Source organism: Plasmodium brasilianum, chromosome 12, assembly GCF_023973825.1.
Source record: "Plasmodium brasilianum strain Bolivian I chromosome 12, whole genome shotgun sequence".
Taxonomy (NCBI): domain Eukaryota; phylum Apicomplexa; class Aconoidasida; order Haemosporida; family Plasmodiidae; genus Plasmodium; species Plasmodium brasilianum.
Window position 1 is genome coordinate 2,592,050 of NC_090125.1, and position 23,788 is coordinate 2,615,837.

Here is a 23,788-nt window from a genome sequence, read left to right on the forward strand (position 1 = left end):
CACTACTGACAATACTAACAACACTCATAACACTCACACTGCTCACCCCCTTGACAAGCGTAAATGAGAACGATATCTGTGGGTTTCACAATTTACGAAGCGCAGAAGCTAGAAGTGGACGACAAAACTTTGCTGGACCCTTTAGTAGTTGTCCGTTGTTGTAACAAAGAATATGTAACAAAGAAAAAAAAAAAAAAATACAATGCCGTAAATTGGGAGGAGAGTCACATATGGGATAGAATAATATTGTCTGAAATTGAATGGAATGTAGCAAAAATTGAATTTGAAATTCAAAGTGCAAATATATTTTTGAGAAACGATATAATTGGTGTAATTTCATTTGAGCTTAAATTAATTAAAAATAAAAAAAATCATGAAATATATGGAACATATCCTATATTATATAAAAATGGAACCGAGATAAGAGGTCAGCTAAGATTAAAAGTGATAGTATGTGATGAAAAAGAGTATATAACAAATAATGAAATATTCAATGATTTAACACAAGGGGATAATAAATACAATAACATATCAGAGAATGATGAAGATTTTTATACAGATTTAACAAAAGCTGTTGTAGAAGAGAATAATATTACATTAAGAGATAATACAAGTACTAGATTTTATTATTTATATGTTAACATACATAAAATAGAAGATATATATGTAGATATAAACAAAAAGAAATATAGAGATTTATATATTACTTGTGACTTTAATGGGTGCCATTTAAAATCAAGTCAAGGTAGAAATTGTACTAACTATACATTTAACGAATGTTTTAAAATACCTATTGCAACTCCAATTTTAGAAGATTCTATAGTGATCAAGATATGGGATTGGAATTTTTTAACAAATGATGAATTACTAGCTATTGGTGTTTTATCATTTAATCAAATAAAAAACAAATCAATTAGTCCTACATGGTTAAATTTATATGGGTTTCATAAAGATGAAATAAATTTAGAGAATATTTCAAGTTACGAATTATGTAATGATTTTAGTTTATCACTTGAGGGAAATTACTATCTAGGAAGAATATGTATTAGTTCATATGTTGAACGTATAAATAATTTTGATAATTTAAATATTGCCATGACACAATGTTGTTTAGTGGATGAAGACCCTTTATACATTCCAATTACACTACTATGTGATGTTTATTTAGTTACTGGTATATTGGCTCAAAACATATATGTTCAGTTGTCTTGTGGTCCCTATTACAAAAATACTGATTATGTTACGTCTAGCAAGATAGAACATTTGTCAAGTGGAAGAAAAGTTAAACCTGTCAAAAGTATTAAGTATAATAGAAATGTAAATCTTAAAAGTTATCCAAAAGAAGGAAGAGATTTTTTCCATTCTCTCAATTTTGATAACCTCTTAAATCTGGACAACTTTTTCAATGAAGTCACAGAAAAACAAAAAATTATTGAAAATAATGAAAATACCGAATTTTATTTTAGCTCTAGGAAGGGAAAAATAGAGAATATGAAACTGTGTGTTGTAAGGGACGAATTACAACAATGGGATGTTTTAATAAATGTCTATGAGAAGACAGAAAATTCCTACAGTGAGAATATTTTTAATAGCTTCCTGTACCCTTCTGCTTCCGGTATTGCGAATAATCTTGGCTTGTTGGAAAACGTCGATACAGATAACAATGGGAATAATAGTTCTAATAGGAATGATAACCATAGTGCCAACCGTAGTGGTAAGCGCAGTTCTAATCGGAGTGCTAACCGTGGTGGTAATAATTACAACTTCGGGGAAGCAGAACAGAAACTGACGGACCAGCAGGGGTACAGAAGGAGAAAAAATGAAATACATAATTATGAAGAACAGAAGGGAAGCACTAATGATAGAAGAATTGCTTACTATAGGTTACCACTAAAAAATGTTCTTTTACATAATGAGAAATTATCAAGGTGCCCCATTTGGATACCTCTAAAAAATATTCCAAGGAATGTAGATAGTGATTTTAATTGTATGTATAATATTTTTCAAAACGGATCTATATTAATTAATTTAGAAAAATCTTATGATGTACAATTAGGATTAAATAGAAGAAAAAATTTAATACCTGTTAGTTACGAATTGAGATGCTATATATATGCATGCAGAAATGTGATATCCCATTTTAATAATTCGCCAAATACTTTTGTTCATGTATCTTGTTCAGGAAAAATGAAAATTACATCATTAGTCTTAAATAATTCTAATCCTGTATTTTTACAATGTTTAAAATTAAATGTAGTTATTTTAACTGACTATTCTATTGGTTTACCCACTATACCTCTTATTGTTGTAACGTTGTATGAGTTTTATAATAACACCTTTTATTTTATTGGTAGATGTTTTTGCAATTATGACATATACTTACGAGATGGTCAGAAGAAATATAATATTGATGGTAGAGGATCTAACTATAATGTTGTTCAGCAAATAACACCAAAATGGGTTAAACTAAAAGGAAGTAAACATATAAAAGCTATGTATTCAAGTAATTTATGGCAGCAATATGGGAATGACAAGAGGATGATGCAGGAGTACTTGTATGAGAAGCAAAGGGAGATCCATAATAATAGTGATGGTAATATTTGCGATGGAAAGGATGGTGGAAGCTATGCCAAAGGCAGTAAAGGGAAAGGCTACCAGCACAACGACCTTCTGCGTGGAGAAAGGGTTGGTGATATTTTACTTTACTTTGAGCTAGTACAAGCAAAGGATGCAATAAAAATCCCTATCTATCCTATGATAACAGAAATAAAAAAATGCACTTTGTCCTTTTTCTGTATGTCGTTAGAAAATTTAGTATTGATAAAAAAACAAAAATATTTAGAATCCTTAGTAAATGAATCTACTAAATATAACATTACTCATCCGATTGTCCTATTATCTGTAACATCTTACTCCTCTTATGGAAAAAAGAAAAATGAACTCCTTATTAAATATGAAAAGTCTTTAAAGACAAATACAAGAATACAATTGAAGAATTGGAAAAATTCTTTCAATCAACAAAGTTTTGAAATGTTTTCCATCGACAATTTAACTATTGATATACCATTAGATCCCATATTTGATCCTATTCTAAATGTTAAAGTGTACAACAAGAAAATTAAGCAAAAATATTTCATAGGAGAAACGAACATTTCGTTAATACCTTACTTACCATGGATTAAAAACTTTGATGAAGTCTTATATTATTTACAGGCACATGACGATTACTCAGAAACTCTAAATATAAAAAGCATCGATAGTGCATTTAACATTTATAAGAATAAAAATGCAGCTCTTGTTATTACTGCAATTTCCTTAGCTGATTGTGAACATGCCATAAATTTAAAAGAAGAGCTAAAAAAATATGAAAATGATGATGACGAGTTATGGAATAAAATACCGCTTTTTAAAAACATCGAGGCGGGAGAACGTAATCAAATATATGATAAACACAAAGCGGGAGGAGATAATTCGGACCCTAGTTATTACCCTCGTGGTGTTGGCAGTAGCGCGTGCAGGCCTTACCCGGAAAACGGAGCGATGCAGAACATTGGCATGTACAACAATGCCATGTACAACTATGGAATGCAAAACTATGGATTGCAAAACTATGATATGCCCAATAGTGGAATGCAAAGCAGCGACATGCAAAACAACAACATGCAAAACAACAACATGCAGAACAACAACATGCAGAACAACAACATGCAAAACTTTGGAATAGATAACTATGATATGCAAAACTGTGGTATGCAGAACAACTGCATCATGATCAACAACATGCACAAGAACAAGATGCACGATCCGTCCGATTACGGCATGGTAAACTACAGCTGCAACTACGCCACTAATAATATGGAGAGTTTTTTTCCCAACATGGGTGGTAAGGCAGCTAACCATTTTTATAACATTGGTCCATATAACAAAATTAATAATCAGTTTTATTCCTACTATGAAAAGAGGAAAAAAGATATATATAATATAAAATACCAAGACACTATATACAAATTATATGATGATGGAGTTCCTGAAGCTATAAAATCAACATATAATGTAAAAAATTATCCATATATAAAAATTTTGACAAGTAAATTTATTCTAAATGTGTATATTCCTCCAAGATTCATTTTATATTGTGAAGGAGATAAATTAAATATAGAAAAATATGTAAAAAATGCTCATCGTGTATCTGTTGATGGAATTTTAGAAAATTATCTTGATGATATATTAATACCTTCAATACCTTTAAAAAAAAAGTGTAATATATTTTTAGCAAATAGTATTAAGGAAAACAAAATAGAAAAAGAAGGAATTTCTTTTGGTTGTTTTGACAAGTTCCCATTTGTAGAAATGTTAGGAGGACAAATAAAATGTTTTGCTAAAATAAAATATAGAAATCTAGTATCTGAAAATATTCCCTTAAGTCTAAAACATATAAATAGCCAAAATACATTTAGAAATACATTTAGGGGTAGTAAAAAAATACCATTATACTTAAAAATTAGAGTATATGTATTAAGAGGTCTAGGCATCTATGGCGTAAATCAACAATATACAGCCAATCCTTACTTAATATTTTCTTTAGGTGAAAAAACCTCCAATTTAAGAAATTCATATAAAGAGTGTAATATGAACCCAGATTTTCGTTGCCTATGGGAAAGTGAAGCAATATTTCCGGAGGACGAAATATTAACTATTAGTGTATATAGTGCTGAAGATGGGTATGATAAACAAATAAATGATATTTATATTGGATCTACAGAAATTAATTTGTTTGATAGGTGGATGAGTAAGGAATGGAGGCACATGATGAAGCGAAATAAAGTACCAGTAGAGTACAGGCCGTTATATAATAACCACTTAAAGGGGCAAAATAGCGTATCCGCCAACAACGCTACTTCTACGGTTACAGCTGCAGTTCCTGCTACTTCCGCTGCTAGTACTGCCAATTATACTAATAATGGTATATATAGCAGCTTATATAGTTGGAATAACATTTTTTCCTTTTTTGATTTTTTTGCATACCTTATGAAACCAGCTGCTGGGACTACTGCTGGACACTCATTCAGCATGTACTACTCCAAAAAAGAACACAATTTTTGGACAAATCACCAGAGGAATAATAATGGTATATTAGAAATGTGGGTAGAAATCATGGATTATGAACAATCGAAAAAAATACCCATACATAAAATGATGGCCCCTAAAAAAATGGACATAGAAATAAGAATAATAATATGGAAATGCATTATGATAGCAAATGAGGAGAATATAAATAAAACATTTGACTTAACTATTTCAGCTGAATTAGACTGTATTACATATAAAGGCAAAAATGCCCTTGTACAAACAACTGATGTTCATTATAATTGTAAAACAGGAAATGCTATATTTAATTGGAGAATCGTTTATCCTAATATTAGTCATCCATTAAATACATGTTTTTTACAGCTAGCAGCATATAATAATAACAATGTTGGGGTTAGTGAATTTTTAGGGGAAGTCAATTTGGAGTTATCAAAATATATACATAAAGCATCACAAATTAGTAATACTTTTGAATTAGATGCTGAATTAAAATTAAGAAAAAAAAATGGAAATGAAGTGGATACGAATTATAATGGTTACATACAAGTAACTGTGCAATTTGTTCCTCAAACTAAAGCGAATATAAAACCAGTCGGCTTAGGGAGAGAGGAACCAAATAGAAATCCATACCTTAGGACACCTGATAGTGGAAGAGACTGGAACGATTTCGTATATTCTATTGGCTTTAATGATATATACAAGCCTTTTTGGAGCTGGTTAAAAATGTTTTTCATTTGTCTCTTAATAATATTGGTGTTTGTCATGTCGTTTGTTTATCCGTCTTTATTAATGTAGGCCTCGGACATTACAATCAGCTGAGCATGCAAGGGTGCAAGAACTTGGACGTATACATATCATTGTATATATATGCACATTTTAACATTTTTAACATTTTTAACATGCACACATAAATGTGCACACGTTTGCATGTTGACTTGTTGGGGCATATGAAGTCACCTTTTTGTGCACTTTAATTTTTCGCATTTTTTCAAATTACTTCCATTTTGAATTCATCTCGTTAGCTTCCTTCCATTTTAATCTTACTCTTTTTAATTTTATATCATTTAAACATGATCTCTTCCAAATGCATTGTAACTGGAAGTTCTGGTCTGAATTGATTTCTTCTCCAAACTTTACTGATTTGCAATTGATTTATTTTTTTGTCTGTTTTGATCTGTTATTCGTTTTTTTTGTCTGTTTTGATCTGTTATTTGTTTTTTTTGTCTGTTTTGATCTATTATTTGTTTTTTTTGTCTGTTTTGATCTGTTATTTGTTTTTTTTGTCTGTTTTGATCTGTTATTTGTTTTTTTTGTCTGTTTTGATCTTTTTATTTTATTTTGTTTTCGTTCTTAATTGTCTTGTTTGCTGTTATGATCATTTTTTTTTTTTTTTTTTTTTTTTTGTTATACTTACACTTTTTTTTCTTAGCTAGCTCTTTATTATGCGCTAACTTCCTCACTTATGTAATGCCACTTTTATGTATTATTTTTCTATTTAAATATTTTTGTCTCTTTCAAAACAGTGAGACCAAGGAATATTTAAAATGATAATGGAACAGAAAAATAATAAAATAAATGCTATATGCAAATGTTATGCTCTCTCTTTACGTAGTTAACAAAAGCATAGCAGTAAGTTTTCATGTGGAGCTTATAAAATAGTAGTATAAATTTTTAACGTCACATAATGGATGAGAACTACTCACGAAGGGGGATAAGTTGTATTGCTAGTAAATCGCAGCTATTCCCCTTACGAGCCAATGGCAAATTTTTACAATTGATAGTCAGGAAAGGGAGAAAAATGAAAGCGAAAGCGAAAAAAAAAAGGACACGAATATATGATTTGTCTTTAATATATTAATAAAAAAATTATTAATTATCTTTCAAGTTAGAACGGAAGATTTTTTAATATTCAAATTTATATTTTCAGTGTGCGAATAATTTCCATTTAAAAGGAGGCTAAAAGTACAAAAAAAAAAAAAAAAAAAAAAGGGAGAACGAGAAAGACAGGAAAAGCGAGTAGAAACAATGAGAAGATAGGAGCATGAAATATGATTGAATATTATCACATATTTATGTGTGTGTTTATTTGTTAGATTTAAAAAAAAAAAAAAAGGTTACTCGTACAATAATATAAAAATTTTGCGAATTTATATTTTATAAAGCATCCGGAAAATTGCCTATATTAATGAAATCCTGAAAATTCTCGTTGTTCTTGGTATATGATATCCTAACTTTCATAAGTACAGGTTTCTTTTTAAAGAGCTTATTAACAATTTTCAAATCTTGTTTAATTATATTTTCTTTAAAAGGCAGCAGTTCTCTGGAGGATGCTGCCAATATTTCCATCTTCACGTAATTGGGAACAACGGCCTATATAAAAAAGGGGATGTACATATACATATGTGGAAAGAAATGCTGACATGTAGACGTATATAACGGTAGGTGCATCGAACTATGCGCACATTTCACAGGTTCCTTTATGCTTACCTCAAAGATGAAGGACGATATTAACGAGCTTGATTTATTAGAATAGGTAGCTTTGATAATGGTGTTTTCTGAGTCTAAGTCTTCCTTTTCAAAGTGAAAGCTCATCTCAATATTATTTTTATCGTATATTTTCATTGGTTGTATTAGAACTTTCTTTTTCTCTGATTTGTCATCAATTAAGTTTAGCTGTAAGTGAAGTTATACATGCATCGGCGTATGTTAATTAATCAAAGCGGTACGTTCTTGGGTGCAAAAACCCAAACAAGGTTAGTAAATAAGACAAAAAAAAAAAAAGAAAATACAATATATGATACACGACACATAACACAATACATACATATATATATGTTAGGGATAAAAATTTACGTTTAGAATATCGCCGTGCTCCACAGTTTGTATATCGTCCAAAAGGTTTACGGAGTTATTGCCTGTTCAGAATAATTACGCGACAAATATAATCGGAATTGTGAAAAAAAAAAAGAAAAAAAAAAAAAATTTTGGAAGCATAGTGTAAGCAAAAAAATACACATGCATATATGTACACATAAACATAGAAGCATACACATACATAAACAAATGCACATGTGTTCAAGTGAACAGGCCTGTTCTCGCGCATTTGACACTTGACACGATGAACGAAACGCATTACCGTTTTGGCTTGAGCCATTTTGCATATTATCTTTGGGCTGATCAATTGAAATGCTTCCGAAAAGGTCTGCCAAAATATCTTCATTTTTTTTATGCACAAGTTCAGAATTATTCTCAATTTTTTGAATAGAGTCACACGAGACAATATTATCTATGGTAGGATTATCCTTTGTAGGAGAGTTATTTATTTTGAACGTATCACTAATATTTAATGTGTCTACCTTGTTAAAATGTGAATCATTTATGTTCAGGTTACTATCTGGATTGGATGTCTTATTCATATCTATATTGTTATCCTTCATGAGAAAAGTAGTATGTTCCCTGCTGCTGCTAAAATTGTTAATGTTACTAATACAGTTTGTGCTTCTAAAATTGTTTGGATCATCATTTTTGCTAACGGTACTTTGTATTCCCAGAACATCATCAAGATCTAGTAAGTCGACGTAGGCACTATTATTAGACTGAGCATCATTCGGTACATCAGTAGGCGCATTTTGTTTATTAGAACTATCAATGACTGTATCATTATATAATGGATCTACATCTTCTTGATTTGTATTTTTCCTTCTGTTAACTTTTTTAGTACATGGAGGTATACGTAATAGGATGTCTTCCCTAATATCATCCCACTGTGGATTCATGAATGCATGAAATTCACAAGCTCTTTGTTGTATTTCTATACATTTATTTTTTTTATATCTTTGTATAATTTTTTCTATTTTATTTTTTTGAGTTGGAAATCTTACAGTCAACTTATTTAAGCACATCAATATATACTGCATAATAATATTGTTATCGTCGTTATTTGCATTTTCGTTAATATTACAACATATGAAGGCATTTGTGTTAGCACTCCCACCGCAGCTACTAATACGAATATTATTATTACTGCTATGAATATTACTATTACTGTTATTACTTCTGTTCCTATTACTGTTACTGTTGCTGTTATTACCGATGTTAGAATTATCCTCTAAGATGTTCAGAGATTTATTATATATAATATTATGGATTGGGTCTTTTATATTAATATTATGAAGTTCTTTAATTCCGTTTCGTTCATACGTCTTTACAATTTTTTCTAATAAATTAAATACATCATCATGAGTTACGGTAATAACTTCTTCATCGGGTCCGATATTCTTTTCTTGTATTAATATGTCTCCTAATTCACCAATACACCATATGCCAACTTGTATTAATGCATATTGATCTATATTTTCTTTTATTGAAAAAAATATTTTAAAAACGACATATGAGTGGAACTCTGGATTTTGTAATAGGTAATAAATAAAATCGTCTTTAATATGATCTTGTATAAAATTTCCAGCTAGACAAAATAGTTTTATATATGTATCCAACAAATACTGCACATTAGGTGCATATTTATTTACAGCTACACATATATTAGAAACAATATCACTTTTTATTTCCATATCAGCAACTAGTAAGTAATTTAACAATTCTTTAATCATAACTTTTAATGAATCTTTTGTTATAAGTGCAAAGGCAACATCTAATGCTTTTTTCCTTATACTTATATCTTGATCTTTTAGACATTCTATTATAGTATTTCTATATATGTGTAATGTTTTTGGATCCTTTTTTAATAATTTCTGTAAAGTACATAATCCAACATACCTTATATTGTTGTCATTATTTTGTAAAAATTTTCCTAGCACATTTACAGCTAGTACTAACAAACCAGGATCTGACGAAATGTACGTAATAGTTTTAACACATTCGTACAATATTGCGTTACCAACGTTTTTCAAAGAATCGGTGTTTGTTGCTACTTGCGCTAACACTGAATTCACTTCGTCCATATCGTATAAACTATTACTAACATTACTATTACTAACATTACTATTACTAACATTACTATTATTATTATTACTAATATTATTATTACTAATATTATTATTCCTATTACTATTATAACTATCACTAATATTACTATTATTATTTATATTACTATTAACGTCATGATATGTACCCTCCATGTTTGTAACCTTCCCCTCCGTGTGTGCATGCACGTCCTGTCTTGTCATGAATTCATCAGATGTGAAATTCTTACTCGACTGATTTTTGTCACATTCATCATTTCTGTTATTTATAGATCCTCTGTTCTGCTTATTGGAATTACCACTACGTCCTGTACCCTCACAATTCAAATATTTTAACAATTTTAAAATTTTCACTTGAAGAAAAGGATCATTAATACCATATATATCATATTCAGCTCCATGTGAATAACCTGACATGACACAACTTTTTAAAATTTTCACAATTTTACTAGTATATACTCTTAAGATATGTTTATACTGTGGATTTTTTTCTATTAATGTTAACATTAATGTTACACCTGCACTTAAAACCCCATGGTTTCTATCATCTAACAGATTACTAATTTTTTCAATGAATAACTCTTCAATATCATTTGTTTTCTTTAATATACGTATTGCACACATAACAGCTTTCTTTTTAATATATGGATTGTTAATATTCATCATTTCAACAATTTCATGTCTTAAAGAAGAGCACATTTCACTATTCGCAATATTTCCTAATGCACATAAAGCTAGTCCATTAATATACTGATTACTATTTCTTAAATCATTCTTAATAGAGTTTGTTACTAACATTAAAATATCCGTATTTTCATCTAACAAAATGGTTAACCCTAAATATCCTATTCTTTTAAACGTAAATTTATTTGAAGCTATCAATTTTAAGCATTCTATCTGACCAAAATATGTAGGGTATCCTAGCATATTTATAAATAACAATTTAGCTACATTTCTGTGTCTATAAATATTGTCCTCTTCCTTAAAAGCTGTTCTAATCAGAGCGCACTCCTTAGCAACAACTGATCTTTCCTCTGCCGCGGTTTTGCAGTTTCGAATGCTTCGAATAAGTTCTCTAAGTTTTACTGACATATCTGCAGGTATAAATGAGCGTATCAGTGAGTGTAGCGGTTAGTGTACAGGTTGGTATAGCAATTAGTGCAGCGCTTATTGTAGCGGTTATCGTAGCGGTTATCGTAGCGGTGAGTGTTACCGTGCGTACTTCCAGCACGTCTTCCAAATATTCGTTGTTAATGCGTTTTCCGCTGCTTTGCAAATTTCGAATCACTACACTTATAACTGTCAGTGTTATAAACGGCCTCTTAATTTTACCTTTTAATTTGCGCGTTTCTTTTTCGTACCACGTGCTCTTCCCAATCTCTTTTTTTTTACAAAATTCATAAGTTGTATATTTTGTGCAAATATTTTAAGAAAAATAAATCATCCTCTTCTCTAAGAGAATAATAAAAAATTAATGGACGTCCTATATATATATATATGTGTTACCTACGAATGTACACTAACATACGTGGGGAGAGAGTGACTTTGTAGTTTGTACATACACACAAATGCCTATACACGCATACATATATACATACACACATTTATGTGCCTACATCAGTCTGTACGTGTAACAATTGATACATACACATGTATTTTACATTAACTCTTAAGAAAAAAGCATATTTCGTACTGTACACATTTTTCAACATAAAAATAAAACAGAGTGGAATTAAAAAAAGGCGAAATATAACAAAATGAGGCAAGATAACGTGAAAAAAATAAAACAAAATGAAGAGAAGGTATATTAATAAATACTATATCATTCATGCGTTATTTGCTTTTTACACATTTCACAAAAAAAAAAAAAAAAAAAAAAAAAGGAAAGAAATGATACATACTTAAAATAACCGGCAGCGACCGGCACCATTACGAAGGGTATTTTTAGTTCTTTGAGTCATACACGTATACAAAAATATACATAGATATACCTACCTACACATACGGGTATGTGAGGGTATATACGCATATCTATCTATCTATATATATATATATATATATATATATATATATATATATGTACACACACATACAGGCATACATATAGCACTGCATATGATTGCTCTGTATTTTATTACCTTAGTTCACAACTCCTCCTTAATACAATATGTTATGTTCTAAATAAATCAATTACCAATTAATGCCTCATTTCCGCTAATACATAAATATTATAACGTACATATATCGTATACTTTTCACATAAACTCCTTCTTGGAATAAATTTATGTTGAGCGTGAAAGTAGGTAAATGTTGAAAGTTAAAAAAAAAAAAAGAAAAAGAATAAAAGTTAATACGTAAAAATTACTATAATATTATAGATTAATACGTGATTTAAAAAAAAGAAAAAAAAAAAAAAAAAATTGATAACCGCAAGGTCAATTTAAGTTATTAAAAAAAAAAAAAAAAAAAGAAAAAAAACGATGGATGCTCTAACATTGTTTGGTAACATTCCTTTTTTTCGTTTTTCCTTTTTCCTTTTTCGTTTTTTCTTTTCTTTTCTTTTTTTTTTATTTCCTTTTTTCATTTTTTTTCATTTCTTTTTTTCATTTCTTTTTTTCATTTCTTTTTTTTATTTCTTTTTTTTATTTCTTTTTTTCCTTTTCTTTTTGTTTTATTTTTTCCCCTTGCCTGAGCAGCAACATTCGAATAATTACTAACACTTCCATAATTTTAATTGTATCCTAACTCATATAAATGTACGTATATAACATATGTGCTGTATATAATTTGCGCTGGGCATAATTTTTACATAATAACACAGTATTTATAATTCAAGGGAAAAGATAATAAGGATGCTGAAATGTGAAAAATATTATGATATGTACAATAATGTGCATATTATATATAACTGTGTAATAATTCTTTGTTAAAAATTATTAATATAAACTAAATTACATATAAATATAGTTGGTTATAAGTGTATTAAAACATTTGTACACCTTTCTGGTTTTCGCAAAAAAAGAGGAATAATAAATAAATAAATAAATTATTGAACGGATGGTAGAATAATTAAATGATTAGATAAATGAATAAAGCATTACATGAAGTACACACAAAAAAAAAAAAAAAAAAAAAAAAAAAATGCAATTAGAGAGATAATACACAACTTTATATTTCCTAAAAAAGGGAACAGGGGAGCAGTAAAACTAGTCATTTTGTGTCCCTGCTCTGCTACTACTACTGCTTCTCATACCCCTACGTGTGCTTATCCATTTAACACATCCTTGAAGCGGACGAGATATATATACCCATTTTTTATTCCATTAACGTGTGCCCACTGCACGAACATACATATATATTTGTGCACTTGAAACAAAGAGCGAGAAATTAATATCCTTTGTCTTCTGTACAATATTACTTAAAATAATGATTATTTTTGAATTCCCCTCCAAACAAAAAGTTTTAAATATTATTATTAATACTATTGTGTCAAATGAAAAAAAATGGAATTTTTTTGAAGAAGGAAGCAAAGCTTATAATAGGAAGTTTGTAACAAGATAAACATACATTATTTCTTAATAGCATTATTTTATTGTATAATGCTCATTTGTGTAACAGTATGTTGTACAGATGAGTGTATGCGAGTAAGTGTGCATGTGCTTTTTTTTGTTCTTATGTAATTGTATGTATATATATATGTATGTCTTGTTTAGGGGCAATAATTACCCATATCCACTCTACGAGCGTTCAATTTTAATTTTCAAAAAAATTAATAAACTCAGTGCTACTACATTCTTGTGCATAGAGCAACGTTTAACTAATAAAACAAACGTAAAACGTAAGTTATACATTTAACGTGATGTTAAATAGGATAATATTAAAAGTTTATGAAAAAAAAAAAAAAAATTCCCCGTCATTTCATGGAACATTGTTATGCTTTATTTCGTTGCAACTTAATACATTTTGACAACTGAGAACTTTGCTTTAGTACATATCTCAAATGAACAGTATATAATAAAATAAAACGAATGAAGGAAAATGATTATATTATTGCAAATGTCAGAATATCCCGGTGTGTGTACGTTAATTTTTTTTTTTATTTAAAATTATTACATGAGGGTTCCTAAGTGCGCCTCCATTTATGTTAAAACAGGTGTACCTTTACCCAAGCGCACACATGTGTACACATATATACAAATGCGGCATTTTAAAAAAACTGCAAAATAGCAAGTGTGATACGTTAAAAGGAATTGGGGTAACTAAAGGGACAAGACAAAAAATTTTGTACGTTATATATCCTTTTTTATGTGAGTATATAATTCGAAACAACCAAACATTTATGTTTGTACTTATGCGTTGGGAGTTGAGAACGTGAAATTTTACTTGTTACATTTTTACACATATACAAAAGTGCTGCATATGTGGACCTATTTTGCACTTCCTTTGAACGTACATATATAGAGAGATAGATGACAGATAGATAATTAGGTAGATAGATAAATGTATTCTTGGCTAAATACATTTTTGATACCAATACTAAGACTTTTATAAAATGTATAAATGTGATAAGAATAATATCGCCATATATTTTGTGTTTAGATGTCTGACTTTTCCGTCAAACTTTTTTTGTCTTGAAACAATTTTATCCTTACAACTTTGTGTAAATTTTCCTTTTTTTTTTCTTTTTTTCGGAATACGAATAACGCATTTTGAAAAAAAAAAAAAAAAAAAAAAAATTTCCATTGATCAGATAATATTATTACTTCATATTGTTCAAGTGTATGAAATAAAGGCGTTTAAAAGTCTTTTTTGTCCATATCATGTTGCATTGGGAAGAAAAGGAAATAAAAAATGAATTAATTAATATATATAGTTTTCCTCTTATTTGTTATAATATTTTTTACTTTAACTAAAGGAGTTTATATGAATGTAATCCTCATATAATAAAACAGAATACATGTTAAAAATTTTAATACGACTTTAATATGCAATAGTGATATCTATATTTTCAAACTTTCTCAATATGAGAACACAATAAATTGCAATAATATATTTTTCTTTTTTCCATTATTTAAGGAAAAGAAAAAAATAAATAAAATAATAAAATAAGCCAGTTAAAAAATACGGAAAGAAATACATGAACACCCAAAATAAACAAATAAATGAAATAATTGAAAAGTAAATAACATAACGATGGGATGAAAGGCTTTTATATAAAAAATGCTACGAAAATTGTTTACCTAAAAAGGCATCAAAAAAAAAAAAAAAATTCAACAAATAAAAAAAAAGAAATATGAAATATGTACTAAGTAATGCGTAATATGTAAATGAAATATGAAATATGAAATAAGAAATATTTAAATGATATATAAAATGCGTTACGTAAAATATGTTATATAAAATACGTTATATAAAGTATGTTATATAAAATACGTTATATAAAGTATGTTATATAAAATATGTTAAATAAAATGTGTTATATAAAATAGGTAATATGAATTAAGAAAAGGTTAGCCTTTATAAATAATTTAGAAGAGCTAAATCAAGTTTTGACAAACCTGAAAAGTTCAAAAAAAAAATACAATTTCTAGAAAATAGAGTGGTACTATACATTGTGTACATATATATTTATATATATATATAACGCTATAAAATTATGTATATATACTATACTTATTTATATTACAGTATAGTATGATATAATATAAAATAAATTTATTTTGTAAAAAATAGGAAAACCAAATTTAAAACGAAATAAACTGACTTAAAATAAAAAAAAAAAAAAAGAAAAAAAAAAGCGAATTGAAGCGAAAAATGTACGGAAAAATGACACAATTATTAATGTACTATTTATAAAAAAAAGAAAAAAAAAAAAAAAAAGATGAAATAATTAAAACAATCTCTCTCCGGGCTCCCCCCCCAAAAAAAAAAGAAATAATAATAAAATTATAAAATAAATAAAGACGCATCAATCTAAATAGTAGTAACCCTTTGTTCCTGAAAATATCAAAAAAAAAAAAAAAAAAAAAGGTAAATGTGTAAATATTTATGAAAACTGAATAAAATAAAACTGAAGTACAGAGGCAAAACATAATAGCAGCACACTAAAAGGGGGAAAAAGTAAGAGACAAAAAAAGAAAAAAAATAGCAAAAAAAAATAAATAAAATCAAAAAAGAAAAAAATGAGAGATTTAGGGAATTACTTCAACGTAAACTACAGTAAAAAGAAATTTGCAGATGTCAAAAAATATTTCAGCAAAGTAGACATATTTGATGTAACTGGCACAACGAGTATAGACGATGATAGAATTAGCTCTTTTTTAAATTCAAAAAATTTATCTGAAAATGATAGGAAAATAGTAGAATTATATCGTGAAAAGAAAATAAGTAAGGTCATATTAATTAAATATATGGAACGATATGAAACCACCATACTTAGAGGTAAAATACATCTAATATTAGTATTATTATCCCCTATATGGATGTTTTATATGTTATATTTATCCAAGACGATAACAGCAAAAATATTTACATCCATCTCAGCAATATGTATCTTTTTTAATTTCTTTGCCTCCTTTTTACTTCATAATTTCGAATGGAAACCCAATTTATTTTTTTTAATTGAAAAAATTGATCATATAGGAATCTTTTTAATGATTAGTGGTTCATGTTTGCCAGTACCTGGCTTATTATTTAATAAGATGAAACTATTTGTTTATTTGACTCTTCAATTATTTTCTGTACTATTTGGAAGTCTGTTTATTTGTCGTAGTTGTTTCTCATCTGGAAATAGAATTACAAGGGCATGTACTTATATAATAGCAGGATTCTTACATGCAGTTTTTATTAAAGACTATTTTGTTTGTCTACTAACGAATGAAATTATTTTCTTAATCCTTCTTGCTATATTATATGTTGTCGGGGCTATCATATATTCTATTAAGAAGCCAAATATAATTTCAGGTGGGTAATTACGTAAATATGCTACACGTTTGCAAATATATATTAGAAGCGAGTTCGTGTACTTATATCCATATACATATATGTACACACATATACCAGCACATCTATAGTCACATACTTACCCCTGCAGGTTGCTATATCTTATTACCATCATTCAGTGCGCTTTGTATCATTTTTGTTTACATCCACTTATGCCTTTATCAATTTTTTTGATTATTTACAGGTATCATTGAATTTCACGACGTTTTTCACATGTGCTGCCTAGGAAGTGCTGTGTGTACATTTGCCTTGAACTGCAGTGTTATAAGAAGGAAATCATAATTTTTTTTGTATGAATATTTTATGTATATATACATGTATGTATATAATCATATATTTGTTATGGAAGAAGAGCAAACTTGTATTTTTTCCACTTTAAAAAATGAAATGCAGAGGTGTACGATATTTAGAGGTGTACAATATTTAGAGGTGTACGATATTTAGAGGTGTACGATATTTAGAGGTGTACGATATTTAGAGGTGTACGATATTTAGAGGTGTACGAAATGTAGAGGTGTACGAAATGTAGAAATGTACAGAATGTAGAGATATATGAGCGCACTGATATTTGATATGCTATTTTATAATATATTGTTATATGCATATAAATAAATATGTACACACACATAAATATATATACATACGAACATACGCGCGTGCATACATGCGCGGGTAATCCATACATGTAGAGAGTGCCCATGTTAATTGAACCAAAGAGTTATAAAGAACACCGTCAATGCCATCTCCCAAAATATGTGTACGTTGAATACACGTTGAATGGAATATATAAATGAACTTTTATATGATTTATTTCTTTAATTTTTATTTTGATAAATTGCCTAGTTGTTACTGTTTCATGTATATGTGTATACGATAAGTTATCAATCATATTTTTTTGTATATAATGGTTAAATTATTTATGCGCACATAAATACGCATACGCACGTATAAATAAATAAGTATATATATATATATATGTGCCTTACGGTAAATTAAAAATTTATGTTTATGAATGTTACATTAATTTTATGCAGTCTACATTCATCTTCGGTGAAGGCTGTTTTTTTTTAAATGTATTTTAGTATATATTTATTGAATCCTACTATTTTCTTGATTTTACTGTGTTTTTTCTTTTTAGTTCTTTTTCATTTCGTTTCGTTTCATATCTTTTTTTTTTTTTTTTTTTTTTTTTTCTCCTGTTTTAAATGAATCAACCACATAAATGTACCTAGGAAAATTGCACCGAGTATCCCTTCCAGTTCTATATTATATTTCATCAAACATATGGCGTAATGTGGAAATAAAATGGAATGTAGTATTGAAATGAGTAAGTCCCTAACTTGGTCAGAGTAATTTATGGTGTACTTAACATAAAATTGGTTTATTTTTGTAAAAAAAAAAAAAAAAAAAGGGAAGTAGAACTGTGTAAGCTTCTGTTCTCATTTCTGTAATGAGCTATAAATTGTACACACTTACACGTTTGTATATATTGTGTATTCATGTATATGTACTTACCACAATATGGAGCACAAAAAGGGTAATTATTATACCTCACACATGGTGATAGAGTGCGTGTGTATAGTCTTCCATGAATCATATTAAAAGAAAATTTAATAAAATATGTACTTTGAATCTTTTTAAGGATTGTGTATTTGACCAAAGGTACATATTATTGACAGAAAAGAGAAAAGGCGAAAAAACAAAAAAACAAAAATAATTAATAAAAAAAAGAAAGAACAACTAAAAATATGTTTATGGGAAAAAAGAGTGACTAAAAAAACATTAATAAAAGAGAGGAGGAACTTGGAGAAATTAACAAAGGTGAAAAATGAAAAAATGAAATAACTAAAATTGAAATTAAATGGGAAAAGAAAGACACAGATGGGCAAAAATAGGGAAGTATATAAAGGGAGATAAACAAAAACGACTAGCACCCAAATATGGGCATTGTGCATATTGTTGATATTGCGCATATTCTGTGTACTCATATGATCCTTGTGCGTGTATTTTTTTTTTTTTTTTTTTTTTTTTTTTTTTTTTTGCTACTTAATAATACAAGTTAACTCCAACTTGTGCATTAATTTTTCCCGTTTATCTTCGTATCCATCAAGTGACTAGTTTATACTGATACCTCTAAACAATGAAAAGTTTATGTCATCACATAGGTCGTGCAAGTATTTGAACTTTTTTAGGAAGGGGTTGCATCATTTGACCATTTGGGTTTATGAAATTTTGTCTTCTTAGTTGACCATGTTGTATATATTGAAGTGGTTGATCATATTGTACCGATTGCGCATGCTGGAATGGTTGACCATATTGTACCGATTGTGTATTTTGGAGTGGTTGACCATATTGCACCGATGGTGTATTTTGGAGTGGTTGACTATATTGTACCGATGGTGTATTTTGGAGTGGTTGACTATATTGTACCGGTTGAGTATGTTGAGGAGATTTATTTGTTGCTACACAACCTGCAGTGCTACAAGTAGGTAAATATTCACTAGATGTAGAAGAGTAACGCATTATAGGTTTATTTACATTCATGTTTTGTGACAACGAATTAAGTTGTATAAGATTTGGTGTTGCATGATTTAAGTTATTATTATTTGGATATACTGTTCTTCGTTGAGGAAGAATATTATTTGATACTTGATCTTGAACAAAAGTATTACGAGGTATATAATTTTGATTGTTATATGAAGTTAAATTATTGGCTAATGCTGCTGCTTGTGGTATCTGTTGTATATAGTTTCTTTCGTATGATAATGGCATTTGAACATTCTGTGCATTCGTATATGCTTCTAAATTTTGCGTCTGTGGAAGTAGTTGTACTGCTGGCAGTGGCATCGATTGTACTGTTGACGATGAAACTGACTGAAATTTGGAGGAAGGAACTACTTGCATCAAGGGGTTCGTCATAACGTGTTGCTGATTTAGTACCATTGCATTAAGCTCAGGTTGTGAAGTCATTTGTGCATACGAAGGATGTACATACTGGTAAGCCCTCGGCTCATATAAATTAAGCAAATTATTATTATAAAGTTGCTGCTGATTTTGCTGCTGATTTTGCTGCTGATTTTGCTGCTGATTTTGCTGCTGATTTTGCTGCTGTTGTTGCTGCTGTTGTTGCTGCTGTTGTTGCTGCATAGCTATTACGTTATTAATAGAACTGGTTGTAGAATGAGGATACTGTACCTGACACGCACTTGAACCCTGAGTATGATCATTCATCATATATACATTTGGCATCATCTGTTGAGATATATCAAAAGTTTCATTATTATCTACTTGGATTATGTTCGTTGGTATTATTGTATCATTGCCTGAATTTGTGTTCCCTTTAAAAAAACAATTTCTATTATAAACTACTGGTTCTTTTTTTATGTTCACTAAAGATGGGTATTTTATAGCCTCATTTATTGCACCATTAGTACAAGTAGCAGTAGTAACAGCAGTAGCACCAGTAGCGATAGCATAATTTTCTAGTGGCATATCTAACTGAATGGGTGTTGTGTCCATATCCGTAGGATTCTGTAAAATGGCTGGGTCGTTTTTTATAATTATATTTGGCCTTGTACTATTTACATATATAGGTTGGGGAGCTTTATTTTTAAAAACGATATTTGCTGGTGGCGGATTAATTACTAAGGGTGGTCTTGGCTCATTAGTTACTATAACAGTTGGAGGTTGTCTTATATATAACTGTGGAAGGACTTGTTGATTTTTTAATACAACAGGAGTTGTTGGGTCTACATAGTTAGGGCTTAATACATTCATAGAGTTATTCATTTTTTCTGGTGTGTTTATGATAAATGGGTACGCCTTACTATTATTATTATTATTATTAATATTATTATTATTAATATTGTTATTGTAATTGCTATTGTTATTATTACTGTTATTGTTGCTATTATTATTGTTATTACGATCCTCCGCGTAAATCATCCTACTGTTTAATGTCATTACGGGCTGCTCGTATTGATTGTTTGCATTTGTATAAGAGTAATCGGAAATTTCCCCGTTTTTGATAGGGGTGTTGTTAACACCATTGTTATTTCCATTGATATTACCGTCATTGTCATTATTACAATAGTTATTACGATTATTATTACCACTGTTATTACAATTATTATTACAATTATTATTACCACTGTTATTATTGTTACCATTCATGGTATAATTTTTATGGGATTTCCTTTTGGACCCCCTTTCTCGTTTTCCAATTTTGTTTGTAAACATATCCTCCTGGGAATATGATACATTCATATCATTGTTTTTTTTCGTATTTGATTTTTTATATTTATCTTCATACTTATTACATTCATCATTGTCATTTTTGGTAACAAATTCCACCCATCCTTCAAATTCTATTTCTCCCTCATCAGTGCATGTATCACTATGTGTAGAACCGTTTACCGTTGGTTTGCAATATGTTGAACCCCCACTAGAATATCTATGTTTTCTACTTGAACTCCTTCTAGATTTAAGCACATCCATATTTTTATTCTTTTTATTTTTTCCTTCAACACAGTCTTTTTTTATATTTTCTATCTATACAAATTTTATTTTATTTTTTTTCTTTTTATAAAGTCTTTTTTTTTTTTTTTTTTTATTATTATTCTACATGTGCATATGTAAGTATATGCTTCTGCAGTTCTTCACACGCATACATACGGGTACGGCGTATTCACGTACATACAATTTTTACATAACACAGATGAATTGTTCACTTGCGAATATTTCCTTCTAAACAAATGTCAGAGGTAATATCTACGCACATACTTCTTTTTGCAAAAAGAGGAGAAGAAACTTTAGGAATTCAATAGAACGGTTATAGTGTTTAAAAATACATTTTAGTTTTAACTTTATTTTTATGGTATGATTGAAATTCTAATTTAGGAGAACAAAATACTATCTGAAAATAAAAAAAGAAAAATATAGAAAATATGGTATAATAAAAATTTGTATATAAAAAAAATTTCTTTTTTTTTGGGGAAATTTTAGTTATATTAAGAGAGAACTACCTATTTTGGCTAGCTTATATTAAGTGTAAATTATTCATTAATTTTTCGTTTATTGAAGTGTAATTTTTACTTTTCGTATTTTTCGCCAATATATGTGAATATGCAAACGTATGTATATATGTATACATATTTGTACACATATATATATATATATATATATTTATATATATATAATTTTAACAGTTTCGCTGTTGAAACTAACCAAATATGGCATTGCAGCCAATATGTAACTTCTTGTACTAGATTTATTCTGCTCTGGTAAGAGCAGCAATACATACTATATTATATATATTAATTTATGTATAGTTCTGTAAACATTTACAAAATCGCAACAACACTAATTAAATGAGAAAACAGGTTTAATTTTTTTTTAAAAAATTCGAAAAATTATTCTTAAAGAACAAATTTAAGAATCAGTTGCATGTTGCAAACATATTAAATCAATACAACTATGAGTTTAATAGTTATGCAAAACGCAAACAAATAATTGCCTAATTGAATTAGTAAATATAAGTGAATGAACAAAAAAAATAAAAAAAAAACATAATAAAATATAAAAACAAAATATACAAATAAATAATAAACGAATAAATAAACAAGTGAATAAATAAATATACAGGTTGATGGATAAAACAGTTTTACTAAAAGCGCAGATGTACAAATTATTAAGAAAAACGAAATGACATAAACAGTACGACAACATATAGAAAATAATTGTGCGTATTACCCTTTATAGATAAAAGGTTCTAATTAAACAACTAAAATAAAATGGTAAATGTATCAATTAAAAATATAAATTTTCATTAAAAAAGATAAAAACAACATAAAAACAAATTAACAATCAAAAAAACGAAAAAACGAAAAAACGAAAAAACGAAAAAACGAAAAAACGAAAAAACGAAAAAACGAAAAAACGAAAAAACGAAAAAACGAAAAAACGAAAAAACGAAAAAACAAAAAAACAAAAATATAAAAAAATAAAAAAATAAAAAAACAAAAAAACAAAAAAATAAAAAAACAAAAAAACAAAAAAATAAAAAAATTACAATTCCTTAATTCTTCACAAAATTTCGAAAGTACTTGTTTTCCATTAACGTATGAGTATCTGCACTTTTTTTTTTTTTTTTTGTTTAACTAATTTAAAAAAAAAATTGCGCGAATAAACGTTAACAGTATATGTATATAATAAATGAAATAAATGCACTGCTATTTAAGAGCTAATAGAAAGTTTTAAAGTATTGCCTTTCTCATAGGTTTAATAAAATTGTATAAATTTTGTTATATATATATATATATATATATATGTATAGTTAATTAACTTAATTAGGTAAATCATAGTAAAAACGGAAAAATGAGTTTAACTACTTAAAACTGAGAAATTTCAAAAAGAAAAACATGTACATGTCAATATATTTACTATTAATTAAATATAATGCAACTATGAAGTAATAGGAAAAACTGAAAAAAAAAAAAAAAAAAAAAAGGAATTCATGTAACTACGTAAATTGCAGAAAAAGGCTATAGCAATAATGCATAGCAGTGTAAATACAGAGAGTTGAAGGAATTTGTAGAACTGTTTAAAATGTGTATGTATATGTAAATATATGCAAATGTGAGTACACAGTGAATAAGTCTAAATTTTTCATTTATTTATGTGTGCATTCTTCCTTCTTTCTTTTAATATAAAAGGTG

General features: G+C 28.3%; 4 protein-coding genes across 4 annotated transcripts; 2 read left to right on the top strand and 2 right to left on the bottom strand.

The window, feature by feature from the left end:
* Positions 1-63: 63 nt before the first annotated feature.
* Positions 64-5,883, top strand: MKS88_004531 (ferlin; the record flags this gene model as incomplete). Its single annotated transcript, XM_067217714.1, has 1 exon — positions 64-5,883. The coding sequence occupies one exon, from the start codon at positions 64-66 to the stop codon at positions 5,881-5,883; it is 5,820 nt and encodes a 1,939-aa protein (XP_067072115.1).
* Positions 5,884-7,242: 1,359 nt separating this feature from the next.
* MKS88_004532 (AP-1 complex subunit gamma) lies at positions 7,243-11,471 on the bottom strand (the record flags this gene model as incomplete). The annotated part of the gene is made up of 5 exons (XM_067217715.1): positions 7,243-7,458; positions 7,576-7,761; positions 7,942-8,003; positions 8,225-11,164; positions 11,432-11,471. The coding sequence occupies 5 exons, from the start codon at positions 11,469-11,471 to the stop codon at positions 7,243-7,245; spliced, it is 3,444 nt and encodes a 1,147-aa protein (XP_067072116.1).
* Positions 11,472-16,252: 4,781 nt separating this feature from the next.
* On the top strand, positions 16,253-17,041 carry MKS88_004533 (hemolysin III; the record flags this gene model as incomplete). The annotated part of the gene is made up of 1 exon (XM_067217717.1): positions 16,253-17,041. One exon carries the CDS (start codon positions 16,253-16,255, stop codon positions 17,039-17,041), a length of 789 nt encoding a protein of 262 aa, XP_067072117.1.
* Positions 17,042-19,229: 2,188 nt separating this feature from the next.
* Positions 19,230-21,569, bottom strand: MKS88_004534 (uncharacterized protein; the record flags this gene model as incomplete). The annotated part of the gene is made up of 1 exon (XM_067217718.1): positions 19,230-21,569. The coding sequence occupies one exon, from the start codon at positions 21,567-21,569 to the stop codon at positions 19,230-19,232; it is 2,340 nt and encodes a 779-aa protein (XP_067072118.1).
* Between the last annotated feature and the right edge of the window lie 2,219 nt (positions 21,570-23,788).